General features: G+C 54.9%; 1 protein-coding gene across 10 annotated transcripts in view; it reads left to right on the forward strand.

Moving 5' to 3' along the window:
• NDRG4 (NDRG family member 4) overlaps positions 1-13,897 on the forward strand; it is a 41,349-nt gene that overhangs the window by 16,534 nt on the left and 10,918 nt on the right. For 7 of the 10 annotated variants that reach the window (XM_081273526.1, XM_081273527.1, XM_081273523.1 and 4 more), the window contains exons 2-3: positions 3,782-3,876; positions 8,719-8,763. In XM_081273526.1, the coding sequence (XP_081129652.1) occupies positions 3,805-3,876; positions 8,719-8,763 (117 nt within the window). In that variant the 5' untranslated portion in view covers positions 3,782-3,804. Of the gene's footprint in view, positions 1-3,781; positions 3,877-8,718; positions 8,764-12,946; positions 13,100-13,897 lie in introns of those variants that run through there. The other 3 variants (XM_081273532.1, XM_081273530.1, XM_081273531.1) reach the window with 3 other exon arrangements.

The following is a 13,897-nucleotide window of genomic DNA, read 5'->3' on the forward strand; positions in this document are numbered from 1 at the left end:
CTAAACAAATAAATAAATAGAAGGAAAAATCACATTCGAAGAAGCACAAACAAGCAAACAAAAGCCATGAACTTGGAATGCAGGCCGTCCTAATGAACTCACCCTCTTTGCTTTCAACACTCCCTGGTTCTCCTTGGCCCCGGAGTTTCTCACAGTCTCTCTCACTCAGCCAAAGAGGTCGCTTGCCCTCCCTTAACCTTCTCCCCTTCTGTTCTACTTCAGCTCAGCCCCTGAGCCAGCAGGTATGAATGTTTCCTCTAACAAAGATGGGGAATGGGGGGCGGGGAAGCTGCCTTAAATTAGCAGGGAAAGGTAAGGAAGCCCTGCTCAGCGATGTTAAATCATTGATGTCCCTTCAAATATGTATAAAAATCTTCCAGTTAAAAGGCACTTTTATATCGAGTCTCTTTGCTCCCCGGAGCTCTCGGTGACTCCGGGCCCAACCACTGATGCCTGGAGGGACTGGGGTTCATCCCAGGGCATTTGGTTTTAAGGCTCCATGTTCCCTTTAGGGAATAAGAGATCAAGGTGGGGGTGGGGGACAGAGCCAAAAGAGCCATCCCTGTGGTCACCCCTGGGGCCACCCTCCACCCTGTTCTGTGCTGCTCACTCCTCCCTGACCTTAATGGGGCTCCGAGGTGGAAGGTCGATGGCAGTTTCACGACATCCTCATCCAGCTGCCTTTAAAAAAAAAATCATGACTTTCTTGAAAACAAACTTCTCTGCCCCCCCCCCACCGTGGGAATGTCCACTCTGGCCTCGGTCCAGGAGCCCCACAACGTCCAGCCCGCCCCAGGCTGCCTGTTTTCCATCCACAGAGCCACTCCCAGTTCTCTGGATGACAGGGTCTCTCTCCACCTCTTCCCCACCGCTCCCCAGCACAGGCCATCTGTCCCTGCGCTGCCCACTCACAGCCCTTTTAATAGCACCACCTTGGGGAGGATGGTCCCCGGGGAGGTTTCATAACCGGCTGGGAGGAGGGTGGGGACACCCCAGGGATGCCCAGGTCTGGAATGGAGTCGGCTGTTCAGGGAGGCAGGTGGCTAAAAAAGTCCTAGTGGGGGAAGAGTTTCCCAGGGTGGGGGCCCTTCTTGCAGCTCCCCACCCAGATGGATGGAGGAGTGTGCGCACATCGGAAAGGAGGCAGGAGAAGGGGCAGGAGAGGGGAGAGGACGCCTTTCTAAAAATACAGCCCATCTGCACCGTGTTAGCTAGTTTCCTCGGAAACCACTGGGAACAGAGCTGGGGCATGGCAGGGCGCAGTCGTGCAGTGATCTGGGGCCTGGGTGGGTGGCAGCCAGCCCTCCTGGCCCCTGTGCGCTCACCTGGGAGGCCCCGCAGCTCTCCTTTGGGCCTCTGTGAGGCTGAGTGCCCAGCAGCTCCCATACCAGCCCGGACTCTAGCAGGGAGTCCCCATGAGCACTTGAGGCACCATCTTGGCACCTCTCTGGAGGGCTGAGCTTCCTGCTTCTGATGGAGGCCCAGGGAAGCCCTGAGCTGCCACCTGGCCTTGCCAAAGCAGCGCTGATACAGAAGTGGGTTCCCTCTTGTGCCCTTGGGCTGTGTGCAATTGCTGGGTTTTCCATGGGAGAAACCAAGAGTGCAGAGGTGGGCAGGGACACGGAATGCCCAACCGGCTGATGGGCGTGGTCCGTCTCAGGGCAGCAGGGAAAGTCTGAGGGCTTCACCCTTAGGAAAGGCTCAAATTAGATTTTGGAAAAGAAGGGTTCCAGGAATGAATGGATCAATCAAGGAAGCCATCCTTCCAAAGTAGGCAGCCATGCTGTGACAAAATGAGCACCAAGGTCCTGACGAAACTGAGTGGTAGAACTAAGAAAAAAAAAATTTTAGAAAGAGCATTGAGCACCAGCCCAGGAGTCCATGAGCCCAGTCCTGATCCAACCTATGCAAGTAATTGCTCCTCACTAGCCTCAGTCTCCCCGTCTTGCTTCAGCAAGCACTTTATGACCTGGGAAATGCTTTGCTAGAGGCCTGTAATCCCAGTTGTTTGGGAGGCTGAGGCAGGAGAATCGCGAGTTCAAAGCCAGCCTCAGCAACTTAGCAAGGCACTAAGAAACTCAGTGAGACCCTGTCTCTAAATAAAATACAAAATAGGGCTGGGGATGTGGCTCAGTGGTCAAGTGACCCTGGGTTCAATTCCCAGTACCAAATATAATAATAATAATAATAAAAGGGAATTGTTACTGACCTTCAACCAAATAGTTTAAAAGAAAAAAAATTTTTCCCTGATTTTAAACAATTGGTCCTGATTTGTTATTCTCTCAGGTAGTGCCTGGGGACTTTTTGATATATAGACTTCTGTACCTCTTGGGGGGAACCATGCATATTTCTCACACTTGGGATAATACTATATATTACTTTTGTAGCTTCTCTTCCTGTTTGTGACACAAGCATTTCCCCATATTATTAAATAATATTTTATAACTTATTGACCCATACTGTATGTATATAGTGATCTATTGATGGACATCAATTCTCTTCTAGTTTTTCTCTATTGTTCTCCCTGGTGGGCATTCCTGGAGCTAAGCCATCAGTTGCCCTCCCTGGTTTCCTAAGGGAGTTTCTCCTAAAGAGGGGGATTGCTGAATAGGAACCTTTTAAAATAATTTTAATCCATTTTACAAAACTGCCCTCCATGATGGGCACAAAGTCGAATGCCTATAGTCCCAGCTACTCTGGAGGCTGAACTGGAAGGATTAAGTTCCAGGCCAGCCTGGGCGATTTAGCAAGACCCTGTCTAAAATGAAAAATAAGGACAGGGGATGTAATTCAGTGGTAAAGCACCCCTGGGTTCAGTCCCTAGTAACACATACACCCACAACAAAACAAACTTTAAAAACTGCCTTCCAGAAAGATGTATCCATGTTTACACCCATCAACAATATGAGAAAGTGCCAGTTTGGGTGCGTCTTGGCTAGTTAGCACCACAAACTTCGCCAGTTCTATTAGCCAAAAAGAAAAAGAGGATCTTATTTTACAGTTTGACTCCTAATGAGCTTGAGTGCTTTCCTGTGTATTGATTGGCCCATTTTAATTATTTTATGAATTTCCAGATTCTTAACTAGTTTTTCACCTCTGCCATCCTGAAGTCCTGAGTAAGGGATGGTTGTACCAGGATGATTATGTGGGTCCTTTGTCCCCCACCCCAACCTCCTTCTCCTGCTGCTGGCTCCTCCAAACACACATTCGGGGGCATGCTGTGTATGCAGCTCTGCAAATGTGACCTTTCTTGCCCTGAGGTTCAGAGGCCCTGGGGTCTCCCAGAAACACCCAGCAGTCTGGGGACCTGGGACCTCTCAGCTATGGGCTGAGACCCCCACTGCAGGTGGCCTGTCCTGACAGCACACCCCCTGCTTCAGTATCACAGGGCCTGCCACACTGGCCGTGTCTCCTCGTGCATCCTAGGCTTGAGCTCCCAGTCCCGGGAGAAGCTCAGCTCTGTCCCTCTCCAGCTGTGTCCCCTCCAGAACCTCATGTCCTCTTCTGGCCCTGCGGGGCTTCCTCACACACCCCTGTGATTCCCCATAATGCAGGATTTTGCTTTGAAATGTCTTAGGGATCATCATGTGTTGCCTTTCTATTTTTTTCAAAACACATTTCAACTTTTAAGGGCAAATAACATAAGGACACCCTCGGAGTGTCAATCCGATCCCCTCAAACCCGCCTGTGCCCCTGCCCCCGCCCCGGCTCTGGCTTGCGATGCCCTTCTTCGCCGGGAAGAGTCAGAGCCCGCCCCAACCTCGCCCTCCTTCCCTCCTAGGGTTGCTGCTCCACGACGTGACCATGGCGGGACTGCAGGAGCTGCGATTTCCCGAGGAGAAGCCGCTGCTGCGGGGCCAGGACGCCACCGAGCTGGTGAGTTGCCCCTTGGCGATCCTGGGGGCAAGCGCGCCACCTCGTGGCGAAAGGGAACAGGTGCCTTCCCTGCCGTCTTGATGATGGTTCTCAGGGGGCTCAGGGCGGGCAAGCCACCCGGAGCATTCTTGTCCCTGCCTTGATAGTTCCCGGGCCAGCTGAGCAACCAAGACCCAGACAACTTCGCTGTGGCTTCGGGTTTCTTTGAGGCTGGGGCTTTGCAGGATCAATGTCCCCATGTGAATGATGTAAAGACCTAGGCATAGACAGGTGAACACACTTAGCCAGGGTCACACATTAGAGCAGACCATGACAAGCCTGGGTTCTGGGCACCCCACAGCCCCCAGAGTCACTGCTGCAGAGTGCTTCCTCTGGCAGGGGCAGAGGCTGCCCTGCTGGCAGGGCCTGCCCACATCTTCCTATCTTTTTGTCACAAGCTTCTGAGGTCCAAGGTTCACCAGTAGTGCCACCAAGACCCAGGGGACTGAGAAAACTCAAGATGGCAATTTTGTCCCAAACATCCCTCAGTTGGGAAGCCAAATGCTGGATTTCAGAGTCTTCTTCTACCCCACACCTTCTTCTAATGACTCCCCAGGGCTGCCCAGGGCTGCCTTCCCTTCTGTCCTTCCCCAGGGCTGCCTTCCCTTCTGTCCCCTCCCAGCGCAATCCTCTCATTGATTGGCACAAACCACTTTGCAAGGAGTCATTAGTTCTACAGCATCAGTGGTGGGGCGCCCCCTCATCCTGCAGTGAGGAAGCCAAGAGTCCGGTCCTTAGATCTTCAGCCTGCCCTTCCCTGTGCCTTGCCCTGGCTCCCCCAGGCTCTCACCATAGGGAGGTGAGCCCCAGAGCCACTGAGCAGCCAGCATTGGGACCAAGCAGCCAGCCAGGGATCCAGGGGATCCAACCATGTGAGGCTGGCAGTCCTGCCCCAGAAGGGTACAGTCTTATCTTAAAGGCAAAATCTTGAGTGGGGGCTGGGGCTGTAGCTCAGTGGTAGAGCATTTGCCTAACATGTGTGAGGCACAGGGTTCGATCCTCAGCACCACATAAAAATAAAGAAATAAAATAAAATCATTCTGTTCATCTACAATTACAAAAAAAAAAAAAAAAAACATGTCCACAAAGGCAAAATCTTGAGTAAACTTCTGAGGCCTAGATTATTTGAGGGCAGCTATTAGGGGTCTGCAGGTGAGCTGCACACTTAGTAGGTCCTTTGTTCCTAATATATTCACTCCTGACCCAAACTCCCATCTTGTTGTTGTTTTTTTTTTTTTAACTTCAATACTTGGGATTAAACCCAGGATGCTCTACCACTGAGCTATGTCCCCAGGCCTAGCCCCGTGGCCTAAGTTGCTGAGCCTGGCCTGGAACTTGCGATCCTGCTTCAGCCTCCCGAGTCTCTGGGATTACAGGTGTGCACCACCATGAATATGCTTGCAAGAGCCTCCTCTCTGGTCTCCTTCTGCCTTTCCTACGTAAGACCCTTTTACAGTACATCACCTCACTTCACCCAGAGCCTGTCAGTGACTGCCATCTCGCTCAGTTACATCCACAGTCCTTCCTGTGTGGCCTGCACCTGCCCCCACCCCATCTCCCACCCTTCCCTCCTGGTTCACTCCTTCTGGCTTCCTTTAACATTGCCATCTTATTCCGGGCTGCTCCCTCTGCCTGGGAGGCTCTAATCTGGGCACGTGCAGGGCTAGATCCTCATTTTAGTCAGGCCTCTGCTCAAGGGTCCCCTCCTCAGAGAGGCCTTCTCTGACCACTGGGTCTAATACTGACACTCTGCCACATTCTGCCCCTGGCCCTAGCACCAACCACTATTAGCCCCCACCCACTAGCTGCTGGGCAATCATCTGGTCTGTTTTATGCCCACGTCTCCCTGGTACCTAGTACAGCACCTTTCACACAGTCAGCCCTCAGTAAAGAGGTGGGCTAGATGGGAGCCACAGATTGTGATAAGCTCAAAAGAAAGAAACTTCTTAGAACTTTTGGAGAAGTTCTTCTTCCCCAAGACAGTTTGTCTTTTTTTTTTTTTTTGGTAGGGTACTGGAGATGGATCTCAGGGGCACTCGACCACTGGGCCACATCCCCAGCCCTATTTTGAATTTTATTTAGAGACAGGGTCTCACTGAGTTGCTTAGCATCTCGCTTTTGCTGAGGCTGGTTTTGAACTCAAGATCCTCCAGCCTCAGCCTCCCAAGCCACAGGGATTTCAGACAGGCATGTGCCATCGCGCCTGGCTCCAGTTTGTCTTTTGAGGCACATGAGCAAAGACCTCTTGTGAGATTTTGAAAGGGTTCATGGTGAGCCCCCGGGACCTCTGTGCCCATCACAACTGCTGAAGAGGGTGGCTTACAGAGGTGCTGCCTGCTGGGACCAGACATGTGACTGTGGCCCTGACCAGCCCCCTTGGCACAGTGCGGAGAACTGAGGGCATCTTGGTCTGACGCCTCTGTGCCTGTGGCTTCCACTGCTCTCCTTGGCAGGTGCCCAGAGAGATGCTGCCCTTCCTCTACCTATCTGCCCACCCTTGCTGCCTCCTTTCCTGGCTCAGTAAGCCCACCTGCCCCCCCTCCTCTGCCATCCTCCTGCTGCAGCCGATCTCTTCTTCATCCTGCGGGCCACCAGGAACAGACCAGAGTTAGCCACTGTGACACCCCCACTCCCAACCCCTCCGCGTAAGAGTCAAGTATTTCCGTCTGTCCTGGAGTCTTCGCTACTTTCTTGAGTCAGCATAACCCTGTGCTGGGGACCTGGATTCAAAGGCACATTTAAAGTCCAGTCCAGGGCCCAATGAAGTCTCCTCTGTGCCCAGAGCAAGGTCTTCAGGTATCAGGTATCAGCCCACTGGCCGTCCTGTGCCTTCGAGAGCTGTTCAGTTTCTCTCTCAGGCTGTGACACTCACACACAGATTCCGCCTCTCCCGCTGCTGCATGTGAACGTACCTGCCTTTGTCCCTTTCTAAATCTCCTGCAGTTTGCCAGGTGCAAAGTGTCGGGAGTCCAGTGAGCGGTGAATGCAGTCAGCTCGGTATCTGCAGGTTCCATACCCGTAGTTTCAACCAACCACAGAGAGCAGGTATTAGAAAAAAGAATCCCGTCTGTACTGAATGGGTGCAGACTCTCTCCCTAAACAATACAGTACAACCACTATTTACATAACAGTTACCTTAGATCAGGTATTATAAGTAATCTAGAACTAACTTAAAGGGTGCTGGAGGATGTGCCTGGATTCTATGCAAATATTACACCACTTCATAGAGAGAACTTGAACATCTGCTGATCTTGGTGTCCCACGGGGGGTCCTGAACCGATGTCCTGCAGGTAGGAGGGACTGTTGTGCTTCTAACATTGACCTGCGTCCCTCTTGCCTCTCTGGACTGGCTTGCTTTGTCGACTCCAGGGCCTGGTGGGTCCAGGGATCGGTGGGAGGCTGGGTGCTCCTTCTCCTGGGCCTGGGGGCCACCCCTGTCTCCCACATGCCACTCTCGGACCTTCCACTGTGCTCTTTTCCTTGGGGTTCGGGCTCACCTCCCATGGCTGGGGGGAACTCAGATTGGCTCACATTATCCCTGCAAGTTCCCTGCTTTTGGGGGCCATCCCCCCTCGCGCCTCGTCTCCTGGGGCCGGTGCCCTGAAAGCTCATGCCATTATCTGCCTCATCCTTCTTGTCAGGTTTTGTTTTTAACAAAACTGCCGCCTCCCCCTCTCCCTGAGCTAATTGCCCGGGGAAGGTCTCTGGTATAAAACCTCCCACGTCTGCTTCCCCAGCCTGCCTCCCGCCAGGCTTAGAGTGAGAAGGTTCATCAAGAACCAGCCCAACCCCTTCCCCCAGTCCTGTCCCCTACCTTTGGAGCCCCAGCAGTGGCTGCCCTGGAGGTCTCTGGACGGGCACAGTCTGGACCTCCTCACAGCAGGCCCAGAGCTCAGCCTTACCTGCGCAGGCGCTTGTCTCCTGGTAGCTTTCCTTCCCTGGTCTCCGAAGTGGCCCTGAGAGCTGGCCCAGCTTCCTGGTCATACAGATGAGGAGAAGGGACCCAGAAAGGACGAGTTACACCCTAGAACCAGGCCCAGTGGCACAGTACCCTAGGGCTGCCTGGTGACACCCCTCCCTCCCCCGCCCGGGCTCAACTCTCCCTTTAGCTCTCCGTCCACGCAGCCTGGTGACCTGCAGGTGCATTTGAGCCAAGCCACCCTCATGTGTGAAGTCAGATTGTTCATCCAGGTCCGGGTGTTTGGGAGCCATTCCCACCAGGCTTTGCGCTGAGAGCACAGTCAGACATGGCCCTGTCCTTGTGGCACCTGGAGTCCAGTGGCAGGACCCGCACTGAGCAAAGATGCATATGGCCCAGTGTCACATTTGCTCAAGTAACTTGAGAGTGCACAGCAGGGGCCCTGAGAGCACCTAATGGGTTAGAAAAGTCCCTCCTCTCTGCACCCCGTGGGCTCAGTGGGCCCATCCTGTGTGACAATCATAGCGCCTCTTCCTGCCTCTGCCCCTGTGTCCTGATGGTCGGACCCTGAGGAACGTCTGTGGGGGCAGGAGGGCCCAGCAGCCAGGATTGGAGTCCAAAATTCTCCTACTTTCTAGCCCTAGGCCCAGTCTCATCCTTGTCACCTATAAAACAGAAATCTTTGCATTTTGAATTGGCAAACTCCTAGGCTTATCCACTAAGTACTGGACAGCCCAGTACCTGGCACCTGGGGACCTGGTGGCCACTTTCTTTGTTGTTGACATGGACGGGATCAGAAAGCCAGCCTGCTCCAGGCAGAGCCACCAGAGGCCTCTCATGCCACCCAGAACCTAACTTGACCCCTTCTGTTTGCCTTCCCACAGGAGAACCCTGACACCTTCCTCTCAGCTGTGGACACAGACTGGAAGGTAGGTTGAGGCTCGGCCTCCCTAGATACGGAACCCACAACTGGCCAGCCTCTCTTCCCACCTGTCCAGGCCCCAAAGTGTCTTAGTCCTTCATTCCGTGTGCTCCCATCCTGGAGTGGCCAGGGCTGGGCACCCCATGGTCACTGCTCACAGCAGCTCTGCCTGACCCCTGCCCAGTGGAGAGATGCCCAAGATGGAGGCTGTGGGACCCTCTGAACAGGACAGCTGGGAAGCCAGGGGAGGCCTGGGGAAGAGAACGGAGAAGGGAGGGAAGGATGTCGTCATCTGAATCAGCATTTTCCTCCAATGAGAGCCAGGTGGACTCTGAAATAGCTCCTGTTTCCATGGCAGCAGTTGCCTAGACAACCATGTCCTCTTTAGTTTGATGCCAGATTCTCCATGAAAACTGAACCTCTGTTTTTATTCCCCTGCATGATGAGTGTGTTCACTTGGCCAGTCATTTCTCCCCTCTGGGTCCCCTAGTGACCATTTATCTCCAGGTCTCAGAAAATATCTAACAGCCATCAGCAAGGGAGCCTTCCTGGGTGACCAGATCCCACCGTCCATCCAAATGTGCTGAGCAAACGCAGACCCTGCCTCCTGATAGATGGAAATAGCCCCCAGGCCACTGTCCTTGTCTCTGCCTGACCTCCATTTGGGTCAGTCTCCAAGCCCCATGACAGCACTGGCCTCGTGGTCTGGACATCAGCATGACATGCAGGAGGTGGGGCTGCCTCTGGCTCCTCCCCGAGCAAGCAGATCCCTGCAAGGATGAGGATCTGGGCCTATGCATTGGTCCCTTGGTCACGCGCCTCTTTAAGGACACCAGGGGAGGCTTTGGGGCACACTGTGCGTATGCTCAGATCCCCCCAGAACACCATCTCCAAACACAAAAGGCTCGGAGATGCAAGGAAAGGATGGGACTCAGCAGTGGGGGACTAATTGTCCCTGGAGGAGAGATGGGAGGGATGTGGCCGGGACACAGCCCAGCTTGATAGGAAGGGACGGCTGGAAATCAGAGCAGACAGGACAGGGCATTCTCTTTGTGCTCCCAGTGAGGGAATAGGTGGGCACATGGGCCCTGAGGAGGGAGCTGGTGAGATAAAACCCCAGAGCAGCCAGCCCCGGCCCCCCCAGGCTAGTCCTAAAGAGGGGGGGCCCAGCCCTGCCACACACACCCCTGCTGCAGGAGGGATGGGGGGGGGCCTGGGCCTGGAGGAGGCCGCTGCTGAGTGGGAAGCTCCCTCTCAGCTGAACCTCTGAGCACAGGCAAGCCCTGCCCAGGATACCACTCTTGGCAGTGTCACCCAAGTTCTCAAGATCCCTTGCTTGGTAAAGGGCACATGTTAAAAGGCACCTTCCTGTCTCCCGCAGTCACACAGCTTGGAGACAGCTTTTTAGTTTTTAAGGAAAGTGGTCACAAAGATGGCCGCCATCTGGATCAGGATCTGACATGGATTTTATCCCAAGTCACAGTGGCAGGCTGTGACGACCTGGGCCTCGGTGGGCTCAGCCAGGGGAGATGTTCCAAGATAGAGACCAACAAGCACCACACAGGCCTGAGTCAAGGTCCTGGCCCTGCCACTTATCAGCCATGAGGCCTCCAGCACAAGTCACTCACTCATTTGTAGAGTGACACAGGCAGCTGAGTGTCTGTAAGGTGACGGGGCCCACAGATCCAGTACTCAGATGCTTGAATGACTGACAAGTGGCCACCAGTGCATGGAGTCAGAGCCAGATGCCTGGGTATGTCCCTAGTTCTGTGTTCACCTAACTGTGTGGTGTTGGGCAGGTTACCAAACCGTTCTGTGCCTCATCTGCAACGTGGATGTTAAAAGGATAAAGTGAGATAATGTGCAAAGTCGGTGAACAGAGCCCGGCACGTGGGAGACATTCTAATGTGTTTGCTACTCGGTGATGTGACCGCGGGCCCAATGTGCCAAGCACTAGTAAGCTCCATGTTTTATTAGTTGGGTAGCAAAATTACCTGACCTCTCTGTGCCTTGGTCTCCTCGTCCTTTCCCATAGGTTTGTGAGGATTGTAGGGGTTACATATGCCTTCGGGTTTCTCCCATTTACAGATGGGAAGCCTCAAAGAGGTTGACTGATGTGCCCAAGGTCACATTGCAAAGAAGTGGCAGAGCTATGGCTGGCACCAGGATTTGGCTAGCAAAAGCTGAATCTGTCTTGTTCAGACACACTGCACACCCTCCGGAGAAGGGGTCAGCAGTTGGGGTGTTTTTGTAGTTCTGTTTTGTTTTGTTTTGGATTGAATCCAGGGGTTGCTTGACCACTGAACTACATCCCCAGCTCTTTTTACTTTTTATTTTGAGAGAGGGTTTTGCAGAGTTGCTGAAGCTGGCATCCAACTTATGATCCTCCTGTCTCAGCCTCCCAAGTCACTGGGATCATAGGCCTGTGCCACCACCTCCGGGTAGGGGCCAGCAGTTTGTAGAGGCTGGCAGATTGTCTCATCTCCCTGCCAGGGGAGGCAGGGTGGAGTCGGGTCTAGAGTGAAGTAGGCAGTTTTGTGCTCATTCTCACATCGACTCAGCGAGGAAAGCACAATTCCTTCCTTACAGCTGCAAAGCCTGAGGCACAGAGAAAACAGAAACATCACCAAGGACCCACCTAGGGGTCGGGCAGGACTTGTGCCCAGGTCTGTGGGTTTGCAGCCAGTGAGCTGAGCAGAATTGGGGGTAGATGCAGGGGCAGTGCTAAGCCAGATTCTTATCTGCACAAAGGGTAGGGAGAGGACTGGATGGGTACATGGGAGCAGAACTCCAGCACCTTGAAGAAGCACATGGGAGGACTCAGGGCCAGACAGGCAGGGCTGGGCCTGTGCAGGGTGCCTCAGCTGTCCAAGCTCATTCCTGTGTCGTGTATCTGCAGAAATGGGGAGCATGGACAGACTGGAGGGGCTGGGGGAGACCCCATTCCACACCACTGCACTCTTGCTAGGCCCCCTGAGTGAGAGGTCAGAGATGGGGCAGGGAAAGTTGTTGGTGCCCAGAGACAGAGGACACGGCCAGGAATAGTATACATGGCAGGTGTTGAGCAGGTCAGCAGGCAGCCGTGGTCAGAGCATCTGCTGCCTTCCGGTGGAGCTAGCCCGAGAGCAGGGCTGTGGGCACAGGCTGGGGTGAGCCGCGTGTTCCTTCACCAGTGAGACAGAACCGGGGCACAGGTGCCCAGCACCCGCCCTTTCTGTCACTCCCGTTCTCTGCCCTAGGGTTCCCTCCTCTGGTCTCCTCCCTGGCTTACCTTCCCTCCTCCTCTGCTCCTCTCAACTGTCCTTCTCCTCTGTGGCCTCTGCTTGCATGTCCCAGGCTAGCCCCCCACCCACATTCCTGCTGCCTGGGAGGCCAGGGCATGGCGCCCAAGGTAGCTCTGTGCCCGGGAACCACGCCCCACACCACTGGCTCCAGGAGAAGGGTCTGGCTGGCCGTGTGGAAGGCACGGGTCAGCTTGGACTGAAGGCCTCCTATTCCTCCTCCTCTCTCTGGAAGCCTCAAGTCCCTTACATCGGGCCAGGGGTGGGGTAGAGAACTGGTGTGTTCTCCACGTCCTGCTCCTGCAATCTGCGCAGGACCCCCACCCCAAAGCCCCCTTCAGCAGTGTGGGCAAGCCCTGGGCATATATGTGGGCAGAGTGAGAGAGAGCCCTTGGCAGGTAGGGGAGAAGGATCAGTCCTCCTGAAGCAGGGAGATGACCCAGTTGTCCCCCAAAGCAATTCCTCAGGTCTTCTCAAGATCCACGCCTTCCTGTTGGGGAAGCTGGGGCTCGGGGTCTGTTCTTGGGCTCTTTGCTCCCAGGGTGTGAGTCAGGGGCTCTGCCTCTGTGGGGCATATACCGTGGGTCCTGCCCTGCCTGTGAGAGGCCCCTGGGCACCTAATGCAGGGTGGCCCCCTGGCTCCCGTCTTATTGGGATCCCATGTACACTGCTGCTGTTGGAGGGCGCCTGGGTGCTGGAGGGCAGGCGAACATTGAGGTAGGGACTGGGGACCATCCAGAATGAGGTGTTGCTGGGGCGGGAGAAGCAGGAATGAGGCTGGGGTGAGCGAGGACCTCAGAAGCCAATCGGAGCCAGGTTTGTCTCCAACAGCCAATCTCAGAGCAGGGACTCGGGGAGAGCTAGTGGCTGCAGGGAGGAGGGGCGGGCCTGGGCTGGGCCAGGATCTGCGTATAAATGGCCTGGGAGCTGTGCCCCGTCACAGAGCAGACTGTCTCCCACTCAGCCACCCTTTCCTCCGGACCCGGGTGACTCAGGCCTTTGTTTGCCCTCCTTGATCGAAGAGTTCCCTCCCTCGGCAAGATGCCGGAGTGCTGGGATGGGGTGAGTGAGGGCCCTGGGGGCAGCCAGCTGCGCAGGGAGGACAGGGCATCCTTGTGACCTGCAGGAAGGACAAGGCATCCTCTGCCCATGTCTGGTGACAGCTCTGCCCTCAGTTGCCTGGAGTCACCGGGGCAAAGCAGGAGGTCCCAGTCTTCCTGGTGACCTGGTCTGCAGGTGCATCAGGGCAGCTGCTATTCAGGTCCTGGGGGGTGGCCTGGAGGGGTGGCATCTTCAGGAAATGGAATGAGTGTACTGTCCGAGTCTTCTCGTGGCCTGTGCGGACCTGTGTGCCAGTGTGTGCACACCCTGGTGGGTGTTCTCTGCCTGCCATGTGCCTGTCTGAGTGGCTGTTTGGGTCCTTGGGACCACCTCAACCCAGTGGGGGAAGGGTGGTCTGCTGTGAGCCCCAGGCTATGCTCCTGGTGTCTGTCTGTGGTCCTGTCCTGGAGACGTCGCTGGGAGTTTGGATGGCTGCAGTAGTGCCATCAAAAGGACAGGCAGCCTCTTCCTTAGGAGTTGCTCCTGCTTTTTCAGGGCACAGAGGAGCAGAGGTCTGGACCTGCAGGCAGGGGACCCTGCGGGGAAGGGGACCAAAAGGAGTGACCCTGACTTATTTTGTAGGTTGGGGAAGGCAGCGCTGGAGGGATGACTACATGCCCCTAGGTGGGGGGCCCAGGGCACCTCCTCCTGCCCCCCAGAGCAGCAGGTACCCAAGCCCTGTGCCACTTTACCTTAAGGAGGGAGAAGCCAGGCAGGCCTGCCCCACCACACCTGCCTGTCCGTTGGCAGAGCATGCCA

This window comes from Spermophilus citellus, assembly GCF_964194105.1.
Source record: "Spermophilus citellus genome assembly, chromosome: 18".
NCBI classification, from domain to species: domain Eukaryota; kingdom Metazoa; phylum Chordata; class Mammalia; order Rodentia; family Sciuridae; genus Spermophilus; species Spermophilus citellus.